At 44.4% G+C, this 20431-nt stretch overlaps 1 protein-coding gene across 1 annotated transcript in view; it reads left to right on the top strand.

Annotated features, from left to right (window-relative positions):
• The first annotated feature begins 7799 nt into the window (after positions 1–7799).
• Positions 7800–20431, top strand: part of LOC144827569 (uncharacterized) — a 209194-nt gene continuing 196562 nt past the window's right edge. The window contains exon 1 of the mRNA XM_078685827.1: positions 7800–7904. Within this exon, the coding sequence (XP_078541953.1) occupies positions 7884–7904 (21 nt within the window). The 5' untranslated portion in view covers positions 7800–7883. The remainder of the gene's footprint in view (positions 7905–20431) is intronic.

Here is a 20431-nt window from a genome sequence, read left to right as displayed (position 1 = left end):
GGTAGTCATATTTTTGCGTCTACTAGTTCAGGCATCCGTGCTTTGAACACGACATGCCTATTTGCACATGCTACTTTTGCCCTTTGGAACTCAATAGAGTGTTTTCTTCCCTCTCTTCCAGAGGGTCCTCGTACTGACCTGGCTTGTCCCCTTCATCATGGCCGGGACATGGCACAATTTACCATTAGATTAGCCATGGATTCTACCGACTCTGTGGGTCGGGCGATGGCCAGGTCTGTTGCTCTGCGTCGCCATGCCTGTCTCCACGATGGTGGTTTACCGGAAAATATTCGGAGGAGTCTACGGGATTTGCCGTTTGATAGCGTATCCCTTTTTGACAGTCATGCGGATTCAGCAGTAAACCGCCTCCTGTCTAGCATGCCATAATTTCCTGTTTTTGCAATCCTTTTACAGACTATTACTTCCATGCACAGTGTTTTTTCTGGGTTCATGTTGTAATACCCAGGTGGCCTGGACGGCTTCCCACCGTTTTTTGCTGCCCTTTATTGCAGCTGCTTCTGTTCTGTTGATCCTCTGTCTATGAGCCCCGGCCCAAGAGGTGCCCCTAGTTGGGCTTGAGGCTTACCCTAGGTGGGGTATTAGTTGGCTACTGTGTAGCTACCTCCCATACACGTAAGGCTTGGTAGGCTCCTGTGGAGTCCTTTTCGGAGGGCATTGCCCTGCGGATCTTTCATGCAGTCCACCGGTTGGCTTCACTCTATGACCTATCCGTTGAAATCTGCAGTTCGTCGGTAGCACTCCTTTGCAAGGGTAGATGCTCACTTTCTCTGGGTTTCTGCCTTATGTGTTTTTTTCACAGAGAATTCCTTTCAGCCTTCCCTCCTTGTCTGTTTCAGTTCTGCATGGTTCTGCCGCTGCAAATGTCCTACCTGTGGACGGCCTGTTGTGTACTAAGCAAAAGACACACAATTGATGAACGGAATGCAGAGAAAATCAAAACATTCACCCCCAGTCAAGAGATCTGGGTTAAATCCATCATTCTTTTGCTCACCATGCCACCCCAGTTTAGACCTGGCCATATACAAATCAGTCTTGACCCTGTGCCTCATGGGAACAGTAGGCCCGAACTGCCAAGCCAGGTTCTCCGTAGATCGGAAACAAGCATCCTGGGACCGGTTTCGGGGTTTCACCCCTCCTCAGCCAGGATAGCTTGATTCCAGTGGCACAGTGAGCCCAGGACCCATGTCTGGGCATACCTGGCACACTTAGGGTGAGAAAGCAAAAGACACACAATTGATGGACGAATGCAGAACCTGGCCTGGCAGTTCAGTCTGTACTGTTCCTATGAGGCACAGGGTCAAGACTGATTTGCATATGGCTGGGTCCAAACTGGGGTGGCGTAGTGGACAAAAGAACGATGGATTTAACCCATATCTTTTGACTGGGGGAGAATGTTTGCATTGTCTGCGTTCTGTCCATCATTTGTTTGCTGTTACTCTTTTCGGCCTAAGTGGGATGGGTATGCCCAGACGTGCATCCCTTGCTCACTGTGCCACTGGATTCAAGCTAGCCTGGCTGAAGAAGGGTGACATACCCTGAAACCGGTCCCAGGATGCTTCTCTCTGGTCCAGTGAGGACCTGGCCTGGCAGTTCGGTCTGGACTGTTCCCATGAGGCACAGGGTCAAAACTGATTTGCATATGCCTGGGTCCAAACTGGGTTGGCTTAGTGGGATAAAGAACGATGAATTGAAACCAGATTTTTTGACTGGGGAGAATGTTTGCATTGTCAGCATTCCATTCATCATTTATTTGCTGTTACACTGTCGCTGTACTAAGGCACGCAGGGCTGCCATGGCGCACTTCTCCTTTGTCTATGCACGTCTGTGGTTGCTCTCCACTGTATTCATTGTTACGGAGGGCTGACTCTTTCCGATGCCTCGTTCTCCCCTCCTCTTCCGTGGTGGGTAGTGCTTTACGTACTTTGTTCTTGCATGGTGACATCTTAGCCACTTGCGCCGCTCATGTACATTGCCTTGTGCCTTGCTTTCCTGGGTACTTCTGTGGCACGGGATTGTCCTCTTCGCCCTACTGCCATCTGAGCAGGAGATTTGGCATACTTCTAATTCGGGAGGCTGCTGCTGCTCTTTGTAGAGGTCCTCTCCTCAGAACCTTCACTGTCTTCAGCGTTCTTGTATGCACATTCCTATACAATTTCTGTCACTCTATGAACGTTTTGTACTGGTTCCTCCTGTACTGGTCATCCTTCCAGTTTGCCTCGCGGGGGTCTGTTGCTCCTTCCTGCCGAGTGGCTGGTGTCGCTTATAGATCTGGACTTTATCTGTCTGGTTCTGCTGCTAAATGGCTGTTGATACCTATGGTGTACTCTTGTTTCTTGTATGCCACTCATCCTTAAAAAAATATGAACACCACATGGATTGGAGCAGCTTGCCAGCTTTCCATCTTTAAATCGTTGCATGCTCACTGCTTGGTGCTCCACTTGACCTCTTCTATCACTTCTACCCTAAGAAAGTAAAAAGAAATTATATTGGCGTTGTTTTTTGAGGTCGTACCCTCGGACGAGAGTCCCCTCCTATGCATGTGCTGAACTAGACGAGGAATCCTCATCGCCTTCGAGGCACAAGCGAGGAGAGTGGCATCAGCCTGATGGGAGTGGATGATCCTTGCAGCAGTAAATAGGCTGCAGATGGGGCGCTTCTGACGTGGCCGTGGGCGCGGTCAGCAGAGCCTCATTCACATTATGAGGAAGGAGTGGGGCTGGCCGACAGCAACTCAGTGCAGTGGGTGGCAACGACTGCACTGCTAGGCAGCTTTTTCATTGGATAATGGAAGCTGCTGGGGCATGGGTTATTGAGTTTAGTAGTTCAGCTCTTCTTCCGGGATTTATCGTGTGTTGGATGACTGTTTATGGCGCGCAACGCAATAGACGGACATCATCAATCTGCTCCAGTCAAACTAACGTGATCAACAGGGCTACAGGCACCAGTTGCAGTTGGGAAAAGAAAGGCTGCACCTGCAGCGACAGAGCACACAGCACGAGGGAAAGGAGGCATTTAAGGAAACACTGCCATCTCTGTGAAGGGCCGGCGTGAGAGTATCTATCACCATGATAGGCGCAACACTTTCGGACAGGATGAGACACGTCCCAAGCACTGGTGCGGGGTCCCAGTGAGGTGCAGCCACATTACACACTCGAGATTGCAAATATATACAGACGTATGTGTTCACATCACACGGCCATCACAGATAAAAGGCCCTATATTTTATTAATGCCCTCTTTTGGCGGCAGACGACCGTGCCTTATAACACTCCCCGGCCCAGTATCAAAGGCATTGTTTAATGCCTGCTTCCTGTGTTGAACGGTAGTGATTGGCAGATTAATACTGGGTGAAGTGGTCCCAATTGTGCCTCAAGATGGCAGGTTTCAGAGCTCTACCCCTGCGTGCACGAGGTCTCACATGGTGAATGTTCTGAGCTCTCTGTGAGGGTTGCGACATGAGCGGGGCTGGGGTTGCAATACTAGGGACCCAAAATTTCTTACGATTTCAGCCCTGGTTTCTTGTTTCAGGTGTATTGTGTTCCGTATGTTGTAGTGTTGGTTCGGCTTGATAGCAGATTGGATGGGGTCTGGCCTCGGTGCTGCCTGGGGATGACGCTCCTCACTGTTCTTCCTCCTACTCCTCCTATCGCCTCTGAGCTGGCTCAGGCCATCTCACGCAGCCCACCCATTGCAGGTTCCAACAAGGGCGGCACGAGGGGAGGTTCGGTGATTTAAGTTGTGGGGGTTTGTCTTTGGGGTTTGTAGGGCAGGCATGTACATTGAGAATTGGTAAATGAGCTACAAGGTGCTGTTTTCTCAGGTCCATTGTGAAATTACAGAGTAGAGTAGCTGTGTCGTTGTGAATGTCGTCATTACAAGACTGTGAGGGGAGGGTGTCGGGCATGTGCATTGCTGAGAGTGGACACACAAGACAGCTTTGTATGCCCTGTGCAGGAAACATAGTTAGAACCTTGCTTGTTGTGCTGTGGAGTTTGCACACTACAGTAGCTGGGCAATTTTAATTCTGTAAACTATGGAGTGATTTTCCTGCGGTTGTATCTTTTGGGTCAATACTGTCACAATTGCTTTGTAGTCATCAGGTTTGCTTTAGGTGCATGATCTTCCCACTCTTTTTTTCTGAGTTTTCTCGAGCGAGAACCCCCCTAGACTCCCCTTTTGACAGTCATGCTCACTAGCCCCGTTATGCAGTATACATCGGGCTCTTTTGCGCCCTACCACTTTCCAATGTCACCAGCCGCCACTGCTGGGTACGCTGATGGGCTTCCATGCCATCCCTCGGCTGCTTGTGATCCTTTGACTCCCACCGTTTGTCGCTCCTTTCAGAGCCTCTGGTCTGGGATTGGCCACTGTGGCATGGCTGCCCCCACTGTGTTTCATCATCTTGTTGACAGCTGGGTTCCTTTGGAACTTGGTGGGGTTCAGTCACAGACGCCCCTCTTGTGGGGTATGGCTTTTTTATCTATTCTAAGTTAAGGAATCTGCAGCTAGATGTCTCAATCAGATGTACGAGTAACTTACCTTCGGTAACGATGTATCTGGTAGAGACACAGTCTAGCCACAGATTCCTTAAGGCCCGCCCATCCTCGCCGTTCTGCGAGGAACTTTTCAGGTTGGGTTTTCTGCTCTCGCCTCCCTTTGGGTGGCTTTGTCTTCCTGCAGGGTGACATCTTTCTTCTTTTCTCTTCGGGAGAATGGATCTTTCTGTTTTCCCTGTTTTCCTCCTCCCATTCTAGTGATGGGGCAGAGGGTTAATGTCTCCTCTTACATTCCTACACCCTGGTTCTTCCAGTGTGAGGTCTTCTAATGTTCTTCTTCCCGCCCTCCCACCTTTTTCGTAGTTTTAGGGTCGCTTGTCTTTGACTCCACTACAGGCAATTGGCTTAGGGTCTCCTTCACTGAGCCTCAGTCCAATTGTTCTCTTACTGAGGTTAGGGCATGCCTAGTGTTTCCGACCTTTGGTGGATCGTTTTTAATTATATAGTTCAGGTCTTGTTGCCTGTCACGGTCAGGTCTTGTTGCCTGTCACGGTCAGATCTTGTGATTGCTGGCTTTCTGTTGTCTGCCTTGGCATTCTTTTCATATTTCGTTTACCTCGGGGAAGAGCATTGCCTTTGCTTTTGCTGGGCTGCTTCTCAGAGCGCTGCTTGGCTCTTTCTCTTCAATTGCTTCAGTGTACAGTGCTTATTACTGTCTCTTATGATGCTGTTTCTCACCAACTCATTCTTTTTGTTTCACTGATTTTCATCAATTTTTCACACACCGTTCCCATACTCTCACAGTTTTTGTAGTGGCTCCGCGTTGTGGCGCTCGCCGGGAGGGACATATATGATTTACCTGACATCATGCCCGCGGACGACATCAGGACGGAGCCTTGCGGCGCCGTCCCCCCGGCTCGCAGAAGAGCTGCTGCAAAAAATTTCCGGATCCAGTCTGACGCCTGGGGATATTCTAAATTAAGGAATCTGCGGATAGACTTGGTCTCTACCAGATACATTGTTACCGAAGGTAAGTAACTTGTACAACGAGACACATATGACTAAACTGGAGCGATCCTGTACCCAGGCAAGAAATGTATAGTAAACTTTAAAAACTGAAGACCTGGGGAAATGCCAATCTCCTAACAGTCCTATGATAAAAGCTACTGCACAGGAGGACAACGGAGATCTATTTTAAAATCAATATGTGTGGGCTGTGGTCTGTTCAGCAGGTGTGAGGGCCCAACAGAAATGGAAAGTCCAGCAGGTCAGAGTAAAAAAAAAATTAAGCTATACCCTCTAGCTTGTGGGGATATGTTAGACTGTCTGCGACATGTTTTGAACTAATCAGAAACTTTTTAATTGTTCGGGATTAACTATGAAGGTGCTATCGTACCGCCAGAATTGTAGTGTTTTTACGAGGTCAATGTAGTTGTTTACCTCTTACGGTCTGCCAAACCTTAAAGCAGACTTTTGGTTTTAGCCTTAAAAATATACCTATATCTTTCGGAAGATATCCGTGTGCAGTCACATATGAACAGATAGTTGTTGTAACTGAAGCATTTCGGGAGACAATATACATGACAGTAAAACTACACATTCTATGGGAATGCATTTGGATTGCAATTTTGTGTTTAGTTTTTGAGGAATTTGTGTTTCAGATTCAAACGAGGATAATAAAACTCCTTATCCCAGGATCTTTCAGATTTCTCGCAATCCTGTCTCTCTCTTCTTTCCCTATGCCAATGTTTTCTGTTGTGCCTTTCAAAGGCAAACTTCCATCAGGAATACGAGATGACCTTAAGCTGATGCTACCAATAACGTTGCTGTTAATCATGGTTAGCAGTTTGATCTACTTTTCACTTCAATGGAAATGGCAATAAACCCAGGACCGCAGTAGCTCTAATCCACTCTAGACTTAACTACGCCCAGAACTGCATACATTCTAAATCGCTCTAGATTTGACAATAACATTTCCTTATATGCTGGCCAGCTTGTGAAGCCTAACCGCAACTCTCAGCAAATCCATAGAATGACTATCCAACTGATCTCTAGCCTAACAATTTCAACCAGCAATTTCACTTAGCAATCTACTAGTGTCCTGTGAATGCTATATCTAAAGGTGAAGTTATAGTTAGCATTCATAAATTAATTTAGAACCTATCCCCTAATTATCTGGTCAACAAAATTCAGGGACCCATGTCGGTACATAATACTGAAAACTTCTGCCACCATTCTTTTTAGAGTGCCCAGTCGATCCAGAAGCAAAACTAGAAGATTAATGTACTGGGCCCCCATGACCTGAACCTCTTCTCTTTTTTTTCCTTTCTTTTTTTTTTTCCTCCATCATCTCCTATGGGGAAGGACCACCTCATCCTCAGGGCCTTACTTTGAGCATGCTTGTATACAACCTGACATGCCCGATCTAGCAGTTACCTCACACATCCATTTGTGCAATGTTCATTACAGCTCAGCTGCCATTTTGAGTCCCAGAAGAAGCCAGTATCCCTGCACTGTTAGACCATCTTAGTTAACTAGTCTAAAAAGTCCATCTTTCATGGCTGATGGTGTTTTTCCTCTTCCTTGACTTGGTGGAAGGCATGTCTGGCAGCAGCTATGATTTTACATACATCCTTGACAAGTACAATATTGCAAGTGTTTGGGTCATATTTTCTTTGAAAGAAAACCAACATTTTTCATTCAACTTTGGCATCTGCCTTTAGAGAACTTGGGACTCATTCCGAACCTGCTCTTGTTAAAAACTAATTGCATCCTTCAATCCGTTTCTCTACACTTGTATTAACCACTTTGGTAGGTTATCCTTCTGCTATTTTAGCCCTGTACTTATTCTACCAAATTCTTGGACCTCCAACCGTGTTTATTGCAAAGAGCTCCAATGCCGCTGAGGCTAGGCCTGCACTATATAAATCCCTTTACTAAATACATTAATTATTACTAGACAATGTTAGGAATCGAATCTTTACCTCTTAGGGAACTAAAGGTGTGCTAGCTCGGTGCATTAGGTGTATCCTGATAGGCACAAGGGGGAGGCTCTCAGTCTCTAGCTGAAAGAATGCAAGGATATTTGCACTGAAGAGGTCAGGTATTTCTCACCAGGTCGGGGACTTCTGTAAGGCAGCCCAGAGAGCTGTGTGAATCCTATGGGCACACTGGAGGGCTGACAGAACCTGCCCCGAGTAGTCTGAGCGCAGAGCTCCAGGGAGGAGAGCGGGGCCCAGCTAGCAGACACCCACCATTCCAGCAACAGTACTATGAAGAGACAGTAAAGAGGCAGGAATCTCCTAACCACCATTTGCAGCTGGTGCACACCAGAGCACTGGGGCTTGGTGCTAGCAGCTGCAACACTATGCGAACTTCAAGTGCAAAGGTGAGATTTGGTAATGCGTTCTCTGCTCTGCTTTCTTCTCTGTATATCACAGGGGTTTACTTGGACTTATTTTGCAGTTAATCAACCATAATAAGACAGAAATTACCCTATGGTCTATGTATTTGGAAATGATTGTATGCTGCATGGTGAAAAGTTTGCACCAGCAGAACCAGCTCAAAATTATAACATATCTGATTTACTTTACATTTTACAGAGCATGTAATATGTACTTACGGCGTTTCTTTTGTGGTCACACTGATAGATCTGCTTGCTTTGGGTGACAATTGCTTTAATCAAATACTGTATTGCAACTGACAAGTGGACGCCGGTATAAAAGATGTCCACCAGGGACAATTAAGTAGACTGTGACAATAGGGGAGGCTCATGTTGATACTTGGGAATATTGTCTCTCTTGTTGTTCCTCACTTAATTACAGAGAATACGATGCCTGGGAGGCACTCCACGCTTTACATGATAACAGGAAAGTCAAGCTTACTGTCAAGGTTTATAAGACTGTAAGTCACAATTCCAAGAGCAGTCTGTACTGCAGGGTTGCTCACTGGTAACACTTCAGGAAGTCAGTTGTGCTGGGGTTGTATGTCCTCTTATCAGTTAGCACTTCTGAGGTTCTTGTGCTAGTGCGAATGTAGCACCAATTCACTGCGGTGGAGGGTCTTGGCCGCCTAATGATGACCAACATCATTGTGTTGGAACTAGTGCTTAATTTGTGCCGGTGGTGGGACCAGTACTCATTTTTGGGGGGACCCAGACTTATTTTCCATCTTTAGACTTTGACCCATAGCAGGCGAGAGGAGGGCGGAAAAGGGAGAAAGAAGTGGGGGGAAGGGGGAATACTTCGTACTCTGTGGTAGTGAATTCCTGGATTTCTGTTTTTCAATTTCAAGCAGAGTTGGCAAATGGTTGCTTAGCGTCATTTCGATCAGGCAAATATTAGGACTCCAACCTGTACCCTGATACAAAGGGAAATGTATCAAACTTTTTTTGGGGGGGAGGGGGGGCTTTCGCGTTTTTTCATGTATGTATTCAAATGTTTGCATCTTTGCAAAATGATATTTTAGTTTATACATGTTAATATCTAATTGCTCCCTAAGCTGATACGAGTGAAAAAGGTCTAATTGATTTCGTATGCTCATGTGTAATGGCAATGTGTATGGGAACTGGGTTTTTACGAAAGTGGACCTGTGTGAATGAGCCATTCTAAAAATGCATATATTCTAATGTTCAAATTCAAGGGGCAGCAGTTATCTCAGACTTGTAAATTGAGCATGAGATGAAAGGCGGGCCATTTATGATTTAACTAAAGTTAAACAGGTGCATAGATTGTTGCTCTCTGACGTGTACAATGACCAAAGTAAAGGTTTTGTATCAAATTAAAATAAATATACACCCTACAGTATTATTTAAACGGAAAATATTGCGAGTCAAAGAAAAGAAATGGTTCTAAAGAAATGTTACACAAGTGGAAAGCATACAACTAAAACGTCATAGATTAATTTGTGCACACCTCTCATAAATTTGCCTTAATTCAATAGTTCACTCCTCAAGGCCTGTGTGCTGCATCTTCTAAAACTGTTTGTTACTTTTTCTGTTAGCGTTCAGCTACCCTGCAGAAATTGCAACTCGTAGTTTAATGACCACATTGTGTAAAAAGAATCCCTTGCTCGAGAGAGAATGGTCCGCTGAGCATGCGCTTGAGTCGAGGGTCCACAGGGGATTAGTCTGACCAGATCCCCTTGGCTCCTGCGAGACCACAGCAGTCTCCGTTCTGCTCATGGGCTGCCACATCGTGAGTAGTGAGATGCTCTTTCCTACTCCAAGCTGTCTGTGACGCAGCAGCGGATGTATTAAGAAGAGATGCGCAAACGGAGATGCGCAGAGGTGAGTAAAGTCTGCACCGAAGTGCGATATGAGGTGAACTTGCTACTGTCTACTCATGGAAAACATGCATCCATATGAACCGGCACAAATATAGGGACACGAGTCGACCCTAAACTGCACTTTATTAACACAGCGCGTAAAGAGATGAAGTCTGAAAATCACGCACCTTGCATAAATATTTTGCCACAATGTCCCAGCAAAGGCTGTATGTTCATTCGCATAATATGACTAACTTAAGTGAACAAATACATACCTATTAATTATGTGTTCTTCTTGTCACCTCAATGCAACGATGTGGAAAATAAATGCCCTACTGGTATCGTGTGTATAGTGAAACCGGGCAAGGATGGGACACTTTGGGAGACATTTTCTGAAAATGAGGCCTGGCTTCCCATTCACTAGTGTTGGTGGTCTCCTATAACGTGGCAGTCACGTTGTATTAAGTGGTATCATGCTATAGGGCTACTCAGATGTGTTCGTGTTACCTTATCACTGAACCGAGTGAATGAGTAGCCGACCGATGAAGTGAGTAAATGCGAAAGAGTGACACAAGTATAGATTAATTACCCAAAAAGTAGGAACAGATCATAAAGGATACATTATAAAATCACAATATTACATTAAGCATACAAACATAATTATTAAAAAGCACTCAAGGGAGCATAATAAAAAAATCAAATGCAATCAACACGTATCAAATAAAAAGAATGACATAAAAGCAAGGTGCATCGTAAAACAGCCAGCAAGACAAGTACTAGAACAGCATAGGTTTGCACAAATAAAGTGCATTCTATAAGAAGGAACCAACTGCCTTGCGAGTATGGTGACCTAGTTGTTGGAGGAAAATCAGTGTTACACTACAGCTGCTAAACTTATATTTGCTAAGTAATTGAAGTTAAACCATTAAGTGAGGGAGGCGTACAATTTGCAGAAAAAACAAAGTGTAGAAGGCTATGCGGGGATGACTCATCACAAGGGCAAATTTGTGTGTTTGAAGGGACAAATTGTCCTTGGAAGCAGCACAGAAACCATCTAATGGAGCCTACTCTGAAGAGAGCACGGGCACTGGCTGAGCAGGAGGTGTAAAATACATACATTACAAATTCAGGATACTACAGAGCGTCATTAGCATCCGCTCCCCCGTATTCTGTACAACTGCCAGATAGGGAGCCGCACCTTTTTGAAGGAGACCATATTCTCTGTGGTGTGCCCATTTAGAGGAGCTGCCTGTCAGGGCTGCTATATGCATCACTTCTGGGCACTGTGTGGCTTGCTATCTGTTGTATATGATCTTCCTGTGCCAGCAGGAAGATGCTAAGGTTTCAGTACCATTCAGTCTGCCAACATTTGGACTTGGCAAACTAAAAAGCCAAGTTAACTATGCAGAAACAGATAAACGCAGTCTTGTGTGCCTGCTTCCTCAACATATGCATGCTCTGTAAGATTTTCAGGTGGCTACCAATCAAAACCAGAAGAACCATCATGCAGGCCCTCATCACGAGCAGGCTGGACTGCGGGCACACTTTCTACGTAGGAATCACTGCACGCCTCCTGAAGAGACTAGAGACAATACAAAACTGCAGCTTTCGTTACTTCCCCATGCTCCCTCTGGGCCAGTCTGTAGAATAAGAAACCGTCTCCGACTCACCCTTTGTCAGTCTTAGTAATGCTGTAAGAAACCGTCTTTGACCCACCCTTTATCAGTCTTTGTAATGCTGTCTGGCTTTTCAAATATGTATGGACAGCCTAAGTCAAGTATATAGATTAAAATAATAAATTCATTGTTAAGTGAAGGCGGGTTAAATGAATGAGTCCGTTATGGAAGAAGTAAGTGATTAAGTGAGTAAAGGAGGATGTGACTAAGTCAACAAATGAGTGGCTGAGGGAAGAAAGCAGTGAAGATGTCAATGACTGAGTCCTTGATTGAGCGAATGAATTAGTTATTGAATGGTACTTAAAGGAATGAATGATTAAGAGATGAGCAATTAATCAAGTGAAGAAATGAACTCATGAATGAGTATCATTTTGAAGAAATTACTTAGTGTGCATGCAATTTAGCCAATGAAGCAATGAGTATAAAAGAGAATGAGTGATGGACTGAAGTAAGGAGGGAAATTAGGGACTTAGTGTATTAATGACAAAGTGAGTGAATGAAAGTGGCATTGAATGATTAATGAGTGAATGTGTGAAGTGGTGAGGGAGTAAAAAAGTAATTGCGTGACTGGATTACAGGAGTGAGTGAATGTATGGATGAGGAAGTAAATTAATGAGTTCTTCTTCTACTGTGCCATTAAAGTTTCCTGGATTCTGAGCAAAAAGTATTCTCGTGAATGGCTGAAGGTTTCCCAAATAAAAAACTTTTTTCCAAGTTTAAAACGTCCAAGTCTAAATTAAGCAACTACATTTATTTATTGGGTACCACTTTGGCTGTATTTCTCAATGCCATTAGATGGAGTTGGCACAGTTTTCTAGAAATAACTCATTGCCGTTTTAATGTCATAATTACACGACTGGAATGTATGTAGCTGTATGGAATGGATAATGAAAAACAATTATAAAAATATAAAATGAAAAAAATCGAAGTGACAGGTTTTCATTTAATTTTGTTAGTAATGAACAACCCATAATAAATTATCCTGTGATGATGAAAATATAATCAAACTAGCCTAGCTCTTGCACTAAACCCAATACTTCTTTTACCTGTTTCATTGACTCTTGTTTCTACCATTATTCCTACCACTATCTCTATCTCTCTACTCCTACTGAACGTACTTCACCTACCTTTATACATACCTCTATCTCTACACATATCTTACTTTATTGTCCACCCCTGCCCCGTCACTTATCTCTGCACCTGCCTTTACATCCACTACTACACCTATGGATACCACAATCTCCGTGTCTACCACTATACTGGCTTCTACACCAATCCAGAAAATTTACACCCCCCTTTACCCACAGACATATCTCTACTCCGACCGACTTCAAAATCTACTGCTACACATGGCCTTCTTTATAAACATTATCAGTCTTTGATAAGTTATTTTTAAAAATACAGAGAATTTAAATTGTTTCAATGATCTGTATTGTTTCCTTTTAGCAGCACAACGTAATCTTCAATTCCACCTTTTTTAGATTCATAGTTATGGCATTTCTTTATCACGGTTTCTTGATTTTCACATAATGGCTACACAAGAGCCACTGGTGTATATCTTGTCACATGGCTCTTTGATTTTAAATGTGAAACAAACCTAATTTTTTGCTTATTTATTCGTATTTTTTTAAAGTAAACTATTGCAACGGTTTTAATGATTCATGCGAATAAAGTATGTTATGCTATGTTATACAACGTGGTGCCTGGAGTTTCTTCGGATAGTAAGAAAGTTCAATATTTAAAAATACTTAAAAAAAAAAAAAATTGGGGGGATTCTGATAAAAAAGTTTCAAAATTAGGGGACATGATTTCATGTTCCTTTTCTTGAATGGGTTGCACATGCAGTGGCTAAATGCTGAATACAGGTGTGCGTGTGTGATGTGTGGCAGCACCTTACTGGCTGTGAGGGCAGTATACATATCAAGATTGCGTTCCCCCGGCTACCTTTTCTGTCTGTGGCTACTGGAGAAATTTGGAGACATATAGGCCGACTGCCGGGGTGAGCTTGGGCGTTTAAGCAGGTGTGCATGAATTGCCTCGCATTGCAGGGCTCACCGGGATTTGCTGTCCTGGCGATAGGAGTGTATTCATCAATCCAATTGTTTCTGACACAGGTGCACGAGCAAAGCGCTAAGCTGTGGTGGGTACTTTGTTTAGGCAAGTATGCGTGAGCTCTCTGACACTGCTGGGTGGGGCAGGGTGCTGTACTGAATACACACATGATACATTATAATTTATTCTTCTCTAAAGCAGTCACGGACCACTTGTTTCATTACTGCATTGTACCCAGGTCTTTTGACGTTTATTGGGTTACCCCATTAATTTGTAATGGGTACTGTATATGGGTGCTGCATGAGCATTCAGACACAACTGCGGGCTGAGGATGCTGTGTGCGCATTTTGAGGAACTGCATGATGGGGAGGAGCTATATGCACACACTACTGGGCACTATGTATGGCTTGTTCCCTGTTATATATGACCTTCCTGATTTGGAAGGATGCAGCTAAGGTTTCAGTACTGTTGAGTCTGCCAACATTTTCAGGCAATGCGGCTAGAATCTGGAACTCACTTCCACCAACCCTCCGAACCACAGCCTCTATCCGGACCGTCACATCAGATATTAAATCTCTTCTCTTCATAAGACACTTCCAGGCTTAAATCAACTCTCTCTTATGTTCCTCGAGACTACTTGGCATTCATTTGAGCACAACGCTGTAAATATGTCTCCTATACCCGTATTAACATATTTCTTGCACCTCTTATTTTATCTTTACCTTTTTAATTAGCCTGATTGTATTTGTTACTTGTTAGTGTTTAATGCTCCTCATGTAACATACTTGGCTCTATTGGAAAGGCCTCTGACACCTTTGGGTAAAGTCTGCGCTATATAAAACTGCATCAAATAAATAAATAAAAACATTTGGACTTGGCAACTAAAAGATCAAGTTAACGATGCAGTAACAGGTAAACACAGTCTCTTCTGGCCTGCTTCCTCACTCTATGCATGCTCTGTAAGACTTTCAGATGTCTCCCAATCATCACCAGAAGGCCCTCATCACCAGTAGGCTGGACTACGGGCAGACTTTCTACGTAGGAATCACCGCGCGCCTCCTGAAGAGACTACAGGCGATACAAAACTCAGCAGCAAGACTCCTCCTTGACCTCCCCAGAAGAATTGCATCATCCTGCACCATAAGAAGCTACACTGGCCCACGATCCAGTTGGAATGCCAGTTCAAGATGCTGACCCACGCATACAAAGCCCTGCACAAGGAAGGGCCAGCAAACAAATTAATTTCCACCAACCGACCAGACATCTGCAATCTGCCTCCCTCTCCCTCGCAGATCCCCCTCCCCCTTCCAGATCCACCGAGCCAACAGCAGAGTCCTCTTCTTCTCTCATCTTACGGCCAAAGCCTGGAGCGACTTTACTGTGCACCTTAGGAACACCTCATCGCTCTGGGAATTCAGGAAAGGCCTCCAGTCCTAGCTGCTCAAATGAACAGAGCGGATGTATGACGTTACAACGCATACTTTTACAACGCCTACCTTTACATCGCAAGTTTTACAACGTATACCATTACAACGCATAGTGCTTTTGGGCGCTGGATAGTGAATAGTTGAATTTACTATTCCAACTCCAGTCCCCGTGGATAGTAGGGAAGGTGTTGGATAGTACATTAAACCTATTCCCTATCCTAGAGCGCCCCCCAGCGCAATGCGTTGTAATGGTTTGCGTTGTAAAAGTTGCGTCATAAAGGCACTGCGAGGTAAAAGTTGCGTTGTAAAGGATGTTTACCGAACAGAGCACAACAAAGCAACTAGCATCTCCAGTTCCTTGAGACCTTCACCAGGGGCGGATTGGCACTGCGGGCATTCGTGAATCGGCTGAAGGGCCGTTGTCTCAGTGCCCTCTGTGGGCCGTTTTTTTTCTCCCCTTTCCCAGTTCACAGAGAGTGCTCTCTGCTATCTGCTCTCTGTGGACTGGGAAAGGGGAGAGAAAAAAAACGGCCCACAGAGGGCACAGAGACAGAAATGAAAGCCCTTCACTGTGCGCCTTATAGTGATTATTAGCTGTGGCCTCTAATTCACCCCCTGCCCCTGCAAAGCAATCACACCAAGGGTGGGCTGGGGAGGGGTGATTGTTTGCGAAAATCGGCCTCCCTGGGGGCCAGGTGTTGCTCAGGCCTTGAGCCATTTCACCTCGGCCCCCGTGGGGCCCACCAGCCGAGAAACTGTTAATCTTAACACCTCGCCCACAGCCCCTGAGATTCAGGTCATAGTGGGCGAGGAAGAATGGGTCTGGCTGTGGGGGCTAGGTGATGTTTTGAACTCGCACAATCATTCACCTTAGCCCCCCCCTGGCTATCGTGGATGACCCAGCAGCTGTGTTTTGCGCTCCCCTGCCAGGACATTGCCCTGGGGCCTGGAGGGCTGATTAATTTACAAATTGCAGGGGCCATACTGCTGTTCATGTGCTCCTGAGCTAAAGGTCTGGGGAGGGCTGAGTTGGTTAGTAATAGCAGGGGCTTCCCTTCTTTTCAGGTGCTCCTGCACTGGAGGGCTCGAATAATTTTGTGACAGAAAGGGGCCTTGCTGGTTTTTTAGTTGCTCAGCATGTAGGCCATTGTCACCTTGGGCCTGTGTCCTGCACAAGAACAGTATCCTCCCACTTTCATTCCTTGTCTGTGCATAGGCATATGTGGCCTGATGCCAGAGTTGCAGAGATGGGGATTCAAGTTTGAATCCCAGCGTCTGCTCAACAGCCTGTGATTCTGGGCAGATCACTTCATCGCCCGGGCCCTTAAATAAAAAATCAGATCATGTGTACTGTAATTGGTACTCATGAATAGAACTCAAATAGCCTTTGTCTTGGGCTGAATTTACACTATATAAATCTGTCAAATGGTTAAACAACTTTAAAAAATAACCATTTGTTCATGCTTTATGATTCTGCAAAGGGACCATGATAATTAAAGAGGACACTTTATAAAAACATGTCCATATTTTTAACACAGCTTTTCCGATACAAAATGTCCATTTAATTCCCCTTAGTGCTTCACTGTCTGGTTTTCTTATGTTGTGGAGGCTACGCTCTGACACCTAAGTCATTCGGCACCTTTTGTTGAGTGCACCATTCTACTTCTATGTTCTTTTTGTTATTCTGGGAGAGTCTAAGCTTGCCCTAAGATAACATTTCATAGTATTCATAATTTCCAGTGACTCCCTCCTCAATGGGGGATCTTGTTGGCTGATGTTTGTGGTAGCTGGTTAAGAAAGAGTATCCAACGACATTGTGCAGAGCGTTAAGACTGCAAGTAAGTATTCAGTTATCTGAACTGCAGTGCTCCTAGTCTTTACCAATGTTACTTGCTCTGTAAGCTTTAAAAGGCTTAATTTACTAAATATTTCTCTACAAATTAGACCTCAAAGAGTAACCAAATGGTGTTTCATGAAAGGGTACGCCCCTTGAATGTGGGCCACGCCCCTTAAATGTAGGTCACGCCCCCTTAATGTGGGCCACTTTTTTCGTCAGTGCCCGGGCCAAATTGTGATCCCAATCCGACCCTGGCCTTCACGGGTGGTTTGCTGTGCTGTATGAATCCTGGTTGATGAAAGACTACTGGGTCTAGAACTTTATTTTGGGTTGCATTGCATGAAACTCCCTCCCCAAAACTATGACATTGAATTTGAGAATTGTTATTATAATCAACAATGTTATAGTTTGCATAGAAATGTTTCTAGTTTATCTTTATGGCAGACTCGTGAAGTTACAAACCATTAAAAACTTTATGAAACCGCATCAGGTTGTGGTAAGTGCAAATGGAGTAGTTTTGCACCATAATTCTTGCTTGCAAGGAGCTCACTAACTGCACAATGGAGCACACAAAGTGTTCTAATTTTTCGCAGGAAAGATGAGTCTGAAGCAGTGAGGGTCCTTGCCTTTCTCCGTTTCAGTCCAGGTCTGTATGGTACAGCAACACAGTGCAAATTCACTAAACTACAATGTTGTTGCTCGGGGAATCTAACAACAGTTAATGCTCCTTGGATCTTTCCATCATTATCAATAATATCATTGTAGGCTTTTGAGAGAGGGAGAATGAGCTAGAAGCGACGGTCAGTTATTAAGCTCTTCATGGTTGACATTTGTTTATTGCATGTAAACTGACTTAACGTGGTTGCAGGATTGCAGTACTTCGCATTACAAGAGGTCGGCTGTCAACAATATTCTTTTGGGCCCCTCATGCGCATACTCGTCTCCTACATGTGGGTCGTCTATCTGGCCACATATGACTATTACCTTCACGTTATGATTTGCAGGAGAATTTTGATGGCACTTTCTCACATGCGCGCTACCACATCGATTAAGATCATGCAGGTGTAGATTTAGTAGTGAGCGTAGATAGAAATGTGTGAGTAATGTAAAATGCAACTGGTGTGTGCCTCACTTACCGTCACCTGACTCCCCAATAACTCTACAACAAGCAGCAGCGCAAAGTAGGCCACTGCACAGAGGGCCCTAAACCCTTCGGGGGGGCCACATTCATCCCAAGGACAATGAATATCTGAGATAAGGGAGACTCACGGGCCGGGGATGGAGGGGTGGTGGCGCACATCACATTCCGCAAGGGAGCCCACCATTTTGCATTACCCTGCCAACAGGAGCTCCTATAACTCCTATATCATCTTTCATTTTTACCTACGTAGGGTTATATTTGCTAGACTTTGCCTCAGGGCAATGTCGCAGACCTTCCTGCTGCGCTACCCTATAGCAAAAAAAAGGGCAGGAATGAGCTGTATAGATCAGATATGGCACATTCCTGTTATTTTCTCCTTCGTTAGCGCACAGTGGGCTTCAATGCCCCAACGCAGGCACCTTTGCACCATGGTGCAAGTGTCCCTCGTTGCAGGGGTGATTATTTTTGTGCAGGAAGTTTTCCCTTCCTGCACAAAACCAATCACAAGAAGCTTTTTCCTCTTTCTATGTGTGCTGCATCACACAGAAAAAGGAAAATCTAGGAGAAATAAAGGTACTCCTCCTCGTTGTACCTCCCTTAACCCTCTCCTGAGGAGGCAAAATTTTTTGGCGCTGCCTCAGAGTTACGAGTCCTCGTATATCTGGGGCAGTGTCAAAAAGACATGAGTGTTACTGGAAACGCCCATAGCAACCACTGTACCCCCCTTTAATGCAGAAAACGGCGTTAAAAGGAACAATATTTACAAGGCTGCATTAAGCCCCGTAAAGTGGCTTAGAGTGCCTGGTAAATATGGAGCATGCCTCAACGCCACTGTTAACGCAGGATTTCTGGTCTATTATTATTATTCCAGATCCCAATTCAGGTCGACTAGATCGTTGGTACCTGTCATTGAGTAAAAGGCAATCCACTACTAGGTTAATCAATTAAGAACTTAAACCACTCTAAAGAACCACTGACTACCAAATGAGTTCAAAAGTTTATTATAAAGTCAACAATATCTGAAGATACAAACATCTCAGAATAAGATTCAAAAGGTATACAGGTATCAATATGAAAAGGAACTCTCGGAATGCTCTCAATAGGCAAAAAGAAATGATCAAAAATATCTCAAATACCATGAGAGTTGCAAGTATCGCTATAAGTTGCAACTTAAGAGTCATTTACAAAAAGGAAAAATTCAGATTAGTCTGTCCCTACACTAGACTAAGTGTCATCCCTACTTAACAAGATCTTTACCTAAAAAGGTGTCAGCCGTGGTGACTTCCAAAGAAGATCACGCACTTCTCTTAGTCTTCTTGGTGAATCGTTCTCTTAAGTTCAGTCTATCTGCCTACCCATCCGCTTTCTTAGGCTCCCCAGATCATCTGCTCTGCCTTCTCCCCGGGGTGCTGTCCCTAATACAAAATCACATTTCCCATAGGAACGCCCCTAGACCTCACGTGGTATCGGTTCTGGCGGTAAATTCCACACTGGTGCTCCTCTGGACCCTTCGTTAAAGTTGACCTTGCTTCCCAGGCTTCTTCTCCGCTGGTCGGTACCCCCCCAGGAAATTCCTGAAGCCTCCTCCCGGCCCGTGCCAGGCGTCTCTGAACAAAGCCCATTCATCACCGAGCTGATTAAACCCCCTCGCACCTGCAAACAAACCGTTCTACTGTGGGCCCCAAATTCCGGCCTCTACCATATCTGTAAGTCATAAACTATGTCTTCGTTTGTGCTCTGTGCGATCTCTCCTTAACGAGCACATACAGATCAAAGAAGCAACTTTATCTATTCAGGCCTACTAAATTACATGAAGCAGGCCTCTACACTCTGAAAACATTTTAATTTCTGTGTTTAAACAGTATTCTAACTAACACACATTTCTATAAAGTAACACATCTATATAAAACATATATTTCAATTCTATGATTAATAATACCTTGGAAAAATGTTATGTCCACGTCTCATGTCAGTGTAGCAGCACTTATACGTTTACTGTGAATTGCCATGGGCCTACACATTTTCAATGGTTTGCAGAGTTTCGTTTCTCCTTCACATAGTCACTTAACATGAGGAACATGAAGTTTCACATCATCCTAACATTTCTATAAACTTCTACATTAGTTGTCACACAGATATATATATTTCTATTCTAACTAAAACACTTTTACCATTTTCACTCTATGAATATAACACTCTGGTGCAATCTATATTTAAACTAATACTACGTGCTTGTAAATATGGTGCACTTCTACAGTTTTTCTTGGTTTGCGCTCTCTCACCACCAGAGCATTGCAAAAAGTGAGGCTCCGTTGGCGCAGCCTCAATGTAAATGAGGCCCAGAGTGTTTACACGGTTTACTTTCTTCTGAGAGATGCTGGCTTTCCGCATGGAAAAGAGTTATAAATTGTGCCCCATTTTTTTAAAAATAAGGGGCCTTCTGGGAGACTGATGACTATGGGGCATATTTACGTTGCCTGGCGCATCTCTGCAAATCAGCATCGTCTATCTGGCCAC

Source organism: Lissotriton helveticus, chromosome 4_1 (assembly GCF_964261635.1).
Source record: "Lissotriton helveticus chromosome 4_1, aLisHel1.1, whole genome shotgun sequence".
NCBI classification, from domain to species: Eukaryota; Metazoa; Chordata; class Amphibia; order Caudata; family Salamandridae; genus Lissotriton; species Lissotriton helveticus.
Note: the sequence above shows the minus strand (reverse complement) of the source record. Positions and strands in the feature narration are given on the sequence as shown.